Source organism: Bos indicus, chromosome 8, assembly GCF_029378745.1.
Source record: "Bos indicus isolate NIAB-ARS_2022 breed Sahiwal x Tharparkar chromosome 8, NIAB-ARS_B.indTharparkar_mat_pri_1.0, whole genome shotgun sequence".
NCBI lineage: Eukaryota > Metazoa > Chordata > Mammalia > Artiodactyla > Bovidae > Bos > Bos indicus.
Window position 1 is genome coordinate 17,001,024 of NC_091767.1, and position 9,454 is coordinate 17,010,477.

The following is a 9,454-nucleotide window of genomic DNA, read 5'->3' on the forward strand; positions in this document are numbered from 1 at the left end:
AAATCCACATGCCCAGAGTTCAAAGACACAGCCTGTGTGGTAAGGGAACTCAGAATTAGGAGAAGAACATCATGAAGAATTGGCCTAGGCAAACTGAGTTGAATTTTGTTTGCAGAGCAAGCATAGAGGATGTCTTTTCCAAATGGATAGAACAGCATGAACAAGAGCCAAGAGGAAAATATACATCATTCGTGGAGAAGGACGTGGCTGAAGTGGAACAGCCATGAATGGGATAGGTGAGAGAAAGCACCAGAAAACAGGCCGTGTTCTGGCTTCGTACTGGGAGAGACCAGTACGAAATTTGAGGAACCAGCTAATGTTGAGGGGTTTTAGAAGGAGACTGCTTCTATGAGTAGTAAGTGACCCCCTCCACCTGGAAAAGATTAGACCGCTCTTAAACAAGCACAGTGGTCCTCAGAGCAACAGTTCTCTTTCAATTATACTAGCTTCACTTGCTAAGAGAGTTCTTACTGGCTGACTAATGCATATGCATTATCACACTTGATGTTTATAATGACTCTAGGGGTCAAAAGTATTCTCAACTGTAAAAGATGAGAAAACTGTGTATTAGAGCAGTCAAATAACTGGTCCATGGTCACCCAATTTGAGCTTAACTCCAGGTGTGTAAGAGAGTCCCTGTTGGCTCAGTAGTAAATAAACTGCCTGCTAATGCAGGAGACCTGGGCTTGATCTCTGGGCTAGGAATATCCCCTGGAGAAGGAAATGGCAACCCACTGCAGTGTTCTTGCCTGGGAAATCTCATGGACAGAGGAGCCTGGTAGACTACAGTCCATGGGGTCACAAGAGAGTTGGGCATGACTTAGTGACTAAACAACAACAACCAGGTGTGTAACCTCACAATCCATACTCCAGATTCCTTCTCCTGCCTTCTTGATGAGCTCCACCTCAGTCTCAGAGCAGTGGCTTCAAAAAGTCATCACAGCCCAAGGGCATGTGCTTTTTCTTCTCCTATGCCAAGTTGATTGAGTTACAATTTAGTGTAAAGTGAGTGTAGCTGGGTCCACATTCAGAAAACACACCCAGTTTGATTTCAGTGGGCAAAGATCTTGGTGGCTCTTCGGAACCCTTATCTACCTCCTAAGTGATCAATGAGAAGCCACTGATAGTGAAATGAAAAGGATCCTCTTTTCACATTCCTAAAATCTATCCACCATCCAACCTGATCCCTCCTCAGAGTGGGAACTCACTCCTCAGGGGGACGGTGATCCGGCTTTTAGAAAGTTTCTATCAATAAAGTCAAACTATCTTTTGTGCAGGTCCCTCAGCCCCTGCATCCCAGACCTGGAGAAATACAGCATCAATCTATGGTGTCATCTAAATGGAAACCCATGAAAATACTGCTCCTTCATCTCTTCTCTCCTGACTATATGTGCTCATATGACAAAGTGTCTAAAGCACTTTTCCTTCTGCCTGTCTACTCTGTTTGCTGTCAAATTTCTTAGTGTCACCAGTGTTTAATGGGTATGCTTTGAGCAGTAGATTGAAGCAATTGCCATCTCTAAGTCAGATCTTATATTTTTACTAAGCAAACAGTTTACAGCCACGTATTACCATTTTAGCAAGTAAAGGACGTGTTGGCTCCTGTAAATTTTGTGTATCACCAAAACTTAGATGTCACCCATAGAGCTCTCAACACACCAGATCTGACACTGAACATAATCTATTTATTGAACCCCAATGCAAACTCCAGTACTTTGGCCACCTCATGCGAAGAGTTGACTCATTGGAAGACTCTGATGCTGGGAGGGATTGGGGGAAGGAGGAGAAGGGGACGACAGAGGATGAGATGGCTTGGATGGCATCACTGACTCAATGGACGTGAGTCTCAGTGAACTCCGGGAGTTGGTGATGGACAGGGAGGCCTGGTGTGCTGCGATTCATGGGGTCGCAAAGAGTCGGACACGACTGAACCACTGAACTGAACTGAATGCGTAACTTGACATTTATCTATTTTGAAGTGGTATCTTCTGGCTTTGTTTCAGCTTAGACAAATCTATCTGAGTCGTGATTCTGTGCTCTAACCAACAAACCATCTATAGGGAATGAATTGGTGACACAATCACACACATTTTTTTAAGAATAAAGTTCCAGGAGATGAATTGATAATGTCAGATAAACCTGGAGCTCACCCATCTGAATCCCTCGAGAATATATAGCATAGTCTTCTGAGATGAACTGGACAAGTCCTTCTCTCCAGGAGAGATGTTTTAAAAGAACCAAACTCTCGAAGGAAGTTCTCACAGGGTAGGACTGAAAGGGAGAGGTTCAGAACTCCCAAAGACAGTGATTAGGAGAGAATCTGGGGAGAGGGCACAGCACCTCCCTCTGAGAATAATTTCCAGGTGTGTCTCTGATCCTAGCTTCCACACCTCCACCCTTGATTACTCAGGCTTGCTACTAGCCTTCTAAGACCAACCCCAATCAAGAGGTTCCATCTGTGACCACTTCCCTGACCTTAGAACTGAATCTCCTCCGCCACTCCAGAAAAGATACTCACTATCTCTGAACCCAGGTTGTTACTCAGAATGTCAAATGAGACAGGAAAGAGGCAAGACGACATGCTATAGAGACTTTCCATTGGATCATGTTGATCACAGAGGACATATTATGATAAAGCAGAGAGAGTGATTTGTTTTATTGCTGTTCTTTCTATACAATGCTTTACAGAGAGCAGCCTGGTTTGGTGAGAATGGGAGAGAAGGGGAAATCTAGTATGTTTCTGAGAACTTGTTTGTAAGCTGGTATTGGCCATGATCCTCCATTGGGAGGGAAATCTACCAGAATCTAGGTGGATTTGATAAAAGTCTTCTAAAAGTTACATACATCCTCTTATGCATTAGCATCTACCACCCAGAGTCACCTTCACTGAGGCAAATGTGACATTCTTTTAGTTCTATCTGTTCAGAAGTAGGGAATGAGGAACAACTCACTGAACTAGAGAGAGAAGTCTGTAAGTCATGAGCCCCTTGCTCCATTACTGTAGTCCACCAGTGGAGTTTGGATGGAAGAATGGGATCCTATGCCTGTAGACATAATCATACTGGATTCTTGCTGTTGCAACTCTCAAGCCTTCAGTGTTCATATTCATGGAGGCTTAGATGGAAAATGTAAGTTAGGATTTAGCACAGCAGATCTACTCCAGAAACCCACGTTACTGGTGTTAACCTTCATTTTCAACAAGAGCATGGAACCCCTCTCCTTGAGTCTCAGCCTGCTGAAGTTAGCGCTGTACTTTCAAGAAACCTAAGGTTTAGACACAGAGCAACTGTTTTGCCACATAATTTTTTTGCATATGTGTTTGTTTAAAAGTACTTTAAAACAAAACTGGGGTATAGTTGCTTTACAATGTTGTGTTAATTTCTGCTTTGTTTGATTTTACAACAGGTTTTCTAAGCCTATATTGCAAAGTGCCATAACATAATCACTATGGGGGGAAAAAAATTAAAACAGAGAGTGTGTGTGTCTTTGTGTGTGTGTGTATGTATAGTAGTTAACCTAAAGAAGTATTTCAGAGCCACTATATACCCCTGGTCTTTGCATTACTATAATCCCTGATAAAGAAGCAGTTCCAGATTTCAAGGTCACTGATAGATGTCACACAGAAAAAAAGCAAATTGAGAATGGAATTATGACAATTATTTGGCTTAAACGTGCATATTGTTGGAGAAATCAACATTATTTCCACATGAATATAAACACTTTCTACATAAATACTGAAACTATCTCAGATAATCTTTCATTTCCCAGCAGTTTGTGTTACTCAGTCTTAAAATATTACTATATCAATATATTGATTACTGACAACAAACTGAAGAGCTATAAACTACTTTCCATACAATTCTGTTATATTATTGGATTAATTTCTGAATAGTTAATAATATTGGAAACATGAAAAATATAAAATAGTATAGCAGATACTTAGTAGAATTTGATCCAAGTATACCTAACATAGTCCACATCATTAAGTTCAGTAAAATTTCCCAAATTCATTTCCTATATCAATTCTATTTTCATTATAATAATTCTAATGCTTTCAAACTGAAGGGGAGAGATTGATGGCCATTACACTGTGATCTGTATTTCGTGATTTGATAGCACTTTCATAGGTATCCCACAGGGTAAGTGAAGTGGGAGCCACGCCGCCATCTAGAGAATCTGAGCACCAAACACCTTAAGTCTATACTCAGGCCAATCATTCCTTAAACCCACAATAGGTTTCAATACACTCCTGAGGCCAGTGATCTGGGTAATTGCCTAAACTTTCATTTCACTGGGCCAGTGAAGACTACAAATCACTATATGCCAAATAGTTTTTGAAATAAAACACAAATTATATAACCCTTATCTCCCTGACCCCATCTATAGTAAAAAAAACCCAAAAAGCCTAGCATTTGACCACTTTGAATAAAATAGGATGCAAATATGAAACCTTTATAGAAAAGCATTTTTGTTCTCATTTTTAAAATGACACTCTGTACAGTGCCTTAAGTGGGTCCCCATCACTCTCAGCATAAATTTGACTTTTTTTCAGTGACTGAAGATTTCCTCTGAAGCAGGTAAAGCCAGGTTTCTTCTTTTTTTGTATCGAATAAGGAAACAAGCTAGAATGAGGAGCAGTAAAATAATGTCCCACAGTAAATATGTCTCTTCAAATAAAGTGACCTGGTCAGTCCCCACAGCATCTGTGGTGACACAGGGGGCAATAATCCAGAAGGGAAACTAGAAAAATCAGTTCACACCACAAGGACTTTCCAGGTGAATCCTTCCATTTACTGAATGGAGATTCACAGAGAAACAGTCCGTGACACAGCTGCCCCTTGTTAACCAGCAATAAGCGTTGGTGAGAGAGCCCAGAGTCACGGTTAAAAAAAACTTAAAAAAAAAAAAAATAATAATAATAAAGCCAAACCTTACCAGAAAGGAGCAAGCTGACTCCGCAGAGAACTAAGCCGGCTAAAGAATCCATGCTTCCCCAAATCTCTCCATCCAGTTTCCGCGGACATGCATGAGGTCCCAAGGATCCTTTCAAACACCCAGAGGTTTGTGACTTTCCATTCGCCTGTCCTCCTAGGTCTTGTTTACAAGTCAGAGGCAAGAAGGAACAGCACAGAAGCGGGCAGTCCCAGTCTAATTTCTGTCTGAGCACAGGGAGTTTTAAGTTCCTTTTTCCTGTTTCCTTTGTAGATTAGGATGGGAAAGGCTGTATCTTAAAGGCGTTTGGTATCAGCAGGGCTGGGGGCATGGTAAGACCTGTCCATCTTGCAATTCATCAAAACACTTATCTATGGCTGCTGCTGCTGCTGCTGCTGCAGGGGTAGAGGAATTTTAGTTGGAAGTGTGGGTCCTGGTCAGCACTTTCAGAAACAATAGGGGTATCCTCTCTGAGGCGGGAAACTGAGAATAACAAGCCCTCCACCTATGTATGGTATGTGCTGATGACCGGCCCTTCTCAGCCCTCTAACAGCTCTCACGGGTCTACTTGGGAGCCCTGACAGAAGGGGCTTTGGGTGTGGGGAGCAGTTTTGGCTTTTGTTTTCTTGTTTTAACCCCACGTGGTTTGAATGGGGAAAAGACGTTTTCGTGCTGAGAGAACACAACCCCCCGCCCAAAACAATTAATATGGGTTAATTAACAGTGAGGTCAATGCTCAATGTGGCCACAGAGACCAGAGTCCAAAATTGTTAGCCTGTTTTCTTTTACACAGATGGCTTCTTTTTTGGCCAAGAGCCCGAAGATATCTATGCTACTGGCTACCGCATTTATTTTTTTATTAACAACTCATCTGGAGATGATCTAATTTCTTAAAGAACTGGCAGAGAAGGATTTCAGTAATAACTAGGAGGGATTTCATGGTTACTGGCCAACTTACTTTCAGAAACAAATTATACACAAGATTTTTAAAATAACCTGTGTAAAAACCAAATAGTGTAAGTTTTAGGTGGGGATAAATAGTTTAAGATTTAGGTGGGGATAAAAATATTATTTATAAGAGCAGAGGGAGTACATAGACCAAAAAGAAAATAACCACTGGGATAACCATATCTACAATAAGTTCAGAGACCCTAAATTTATGCAGATGACAATATCACAAAAATACTAATTCTGAAATTAGCACGGAAAGCCCATACCTTAGTCATCACCTTGCCTTTATGCCCTAGGAAAGAGGTCTCTGCTCTTTTTCCTACTCACCACAGGAAACGGCAGATGCTGCTAGTCTCGCCTGATTTCTGTCTTGGGTTTTATCACCTCAGTGATGATCTTGAGAATCGATTGATGTTTCCAGGCAGCTAAGGTAGAGAAGCTCAGGCTGTGTTTTCAATAGACCTGGGTTCAAACACTGGCTCAGCCATGTGTAACCTGAGACAAGTTACTGAAACTTTGAGTCAATTTCAGTAGCTGTAAAATAGCAATAATATCTCCATCAAGGGGAATTTTTGAGAGGATTAAATGTTTGAAAATACATAGAAACATCCGGCACTGGGTCTAATTCATAGGAGACTTTTGTTAATTGTGTTAACATATTCATTTCCTTTCTTCCTTCCATTCCGTCTCTAAAAGCTTCCTCCAGAAGGCTAGTCTCTACTTCTCTGAGATGGCTTCAAGTCTGGCATCCTAACAAAGCAGTCTAGGAGTCAGGGATTCTGGGTACTAATCCCAGGTCTGCCATGATCTGCCTGTGAGGCCTTGGATCATTCACTTCCCCATCTGTAGGCCTCGGTTTCCTCAACTATGTAAGTGAAGGATTTAGACTGAATATGACTAATTCCCCTTCTGATGGTAACACCTCATAGTCTCAATGACTAAACTGTCCCACTCAGCATCTCCATGCTGATTCCTGCTGCTGCTGCTGCGTCACTTTAGTCGTGTCCGACTCTGCGACCCCATAGATGGCAGCCTATCAGGCTCCCCCGTCCCTGGGATTCTCCAGGCAAGAACACTGGAGTGGGTTGCCATTTCCTTCTCCATTGCATGAAAGTGAAAAGTGAAAGTGAAGTTGCTCAGTCGTGTCCGACTCCTAGCGACCCCAGGGACTGCAGCCTACCAGGCTCCTCCGTCCATGGGATTTTCTAGGCAAAAGTACTGGAGTGGGGTGCCATTGCCTTCTCTGACGCTGATTCCTAGGTCCTTTCATCTGAGCAGTTCAGAGATGCTAACTGTGTATTTTTGTCACTGTGAAAACTTAAGGGGTGGGAGGGTCACAAAAGTGATTTAAGCACAGGGTATCTGAGACTTTGTGAGGCCCACTGGCCCAAAGCCATATGGAGCAGCAGTGGAAGGAAGGCCTTGGAAACAAACAGATCCCAGCGCACCTTCCCCCCCAGGCAAAGCTTCCCCTGTTTGTGCTTGATGGGCACACAAGGAAGCTGTCACTGCTCTTGCTCCTTCCTGTTTGCTGGTTCTTGAGGGCTGAAGGTGTTGCTTGTGTCCTTACCTGGGCTGCCTGCCTCTGATCAGCTTCATCCTTCCCCATCATCTAGAAGGATCTCCTCTTACCTAGGGCTGCCAGTCATGTTCTTTCCTCCATTATCTGGAATGGGTGACTCATTTTCACTCTTCTCTCTGTAATCCAGAAATGTCACTCAGTTTATTTTTTCATTATGCAAAGGAACTATGTAGTTTAATTTCATCTTCCAGGATATAGAAATATTATTGCATGTAATCCTTTTCTCTGTTGTCCAGAATATTGATCCCATATAATAAGCAAGCTGGGTTTCTTGAGTCTATGATTATACAGCTAGTTAAAATGTGAAGCAACTTTTCTCTGGGATGTCTGAACCTTTGGTGTGTAAATTCCAGGTATAAAGTGAAGATAACTTGTGAACAAAAGTTCCCAGACATGCTCTGACCCAGTTTTCTGCCTTACTGGTCTTAGAACATGGCGAACCAATTGAGGAACAAGAGTATGAGCTTCACTACCAAGTGTGGGGCCAATAGGTCAGCAAAGCTGATTGGCAACAGGTTGGGAAGTTGCAAAACTGGATGGCATGCCAGAATTTCCAAGGGAAGGGAGAGGCCATTTCCATGTCTGGACAGGACTTTCCCCAATACATAACGTATTAAGGAAATACCACATACTTGGACATGGCCACAACCCTTCTCTTGAAAGCTGGCTGTGGCCATCATCGGGGTATCTCCATACCCTGAGGAGCCTTGCTGGGGACCAGCTGGGTCAGCTCTCTATCCTTCAGCAGTTCCACCCACCCAGAAATGTTGAAATGCTCTTCTCATTCTGGCCTGATTAATACCTAGTTATCTTCTGGGTCTCAGTTCAGAAAGGTCTTCCCTGACCTGTTCAATCTGAATCAGGTCTCCCCTGTTATTCCTTCCCACCATCCTCTCCTTTTTTTTCACAGTACTAATCACAATTGGTAATCATGTACTTGTGTCTTCTTTTTAATGTCTCTTTTCCCCTCAGCTGACTGATACCTTCATGAGGCAGGAAACATATCTAATTGATTCCCCACTGAATTCCTAGATCTGAGCACAGTGCCTGGTAAGTCATAGTAGGTCTTGAATAGTTCATTAAGTAATGAACTAACACATGAATGAAAAGACTCCCATCATTGTTTATATACTCATACCTTGAAAAGTCTTTGGAGTCAGGCAACCCTAGATTGCAAATTTAACTCATATCGCTGAATCTCAGATTCCTCATCTTTAAAATGGAAGCAAATAATGTCTAATTCATGAGGTAACATATACATAGTATCTGGCACAAGTACATATTTAATAAGGGCTTTCTATAAGTTTCTTCTCCACCCGCAACCACCACACCACCCCTGGACTGCAATATAAAGTTATCTGCAATGAGGAAGCAAGATCCAACAAAGGCTAAGTAACCTGAGCACCTGTGGGTAGCAGAGGGAGTATTAGAGTACTAGCAAAGGGAGTATTAGAATCCTGGTCTCTTGGTTTCCAATTTTTTTGCAAAGTTTCATATATGGCTCTCTTTCTCACAGTTCATCTGTAGACCACAATGTGCAAAAAAGTAGATAAAGAGAAATGTAGCCAACGTCACAAACACTAACCCAGGTGTTTAGGAAAGAAATCAGGCCTTAGGAAAGAATTTGAAACTTGACAGGTAATGGAAAAGTTTGATGACACTGATAAATGCAGACATTTAAAATTTTTATTTATTTATTTTTGGCTGTTGCGGGTCTTCCGTGTCATGCGGGCTTTTCTCTAGTTGTGGAGAGCAATGGCTACCCTCTAGTTGCTGTGCACTGCCTCCTCAGTGGGGTGGCTTTTCTTACTGCAGAGCACAGGCTCCAGGGAAGCTGGGCTTCAGTTGTTGTGGCTCCTGCACTCTAGAACACAGGTTCAGTAGTTGTGGTGCCTGGGCTTAGTTGCTCCACAGCATGTGCGATCTTCCCAGATCAGGGATCAAACCAATGTCTCCTGCATTGGCAGGCAGCTTCTTTACCACTGAGCC

General features: G+C 42.4%; 1 protein-coding gene across 2 annotated transcripts in view; it reads right to left on the reverse strand.

The window, feature by feature from the left end:
- TEK (TEK receptor tyrosine kinase) overlaps positions 1 to 7,472 on the reverse strand; it is a 105,539-nt gene extending 98,067 nt beyond the window's left edge. Inside the window, exons 1-2 of one of the 2 annotated variants that reach the window (XM_019965856.2) lie at positions 6,211 to 7,472; positions 4,936 to 5,327 (exon numbers count right to left, since the gene is read on the reverse strand). In XM_019965856.2, the coding sequence (XP_019821415.2) occupies positions 4,936 to 4,987 (52 nt within the window). In that variant the 5' untranslated portion in view covers positions 4,988 to 5,327; positions 6,211 to 7,472. Of the gene's footprint in view, positions 1 to 4,935; positions 5,664 to 6,210 lie in introns of those variants that run through there. The other variant, XM_019965857.2, reaches the window with a different exon arrangement.
- Positions 7,473 to 9,454: the final 1,982 nt, after the last annotated feature.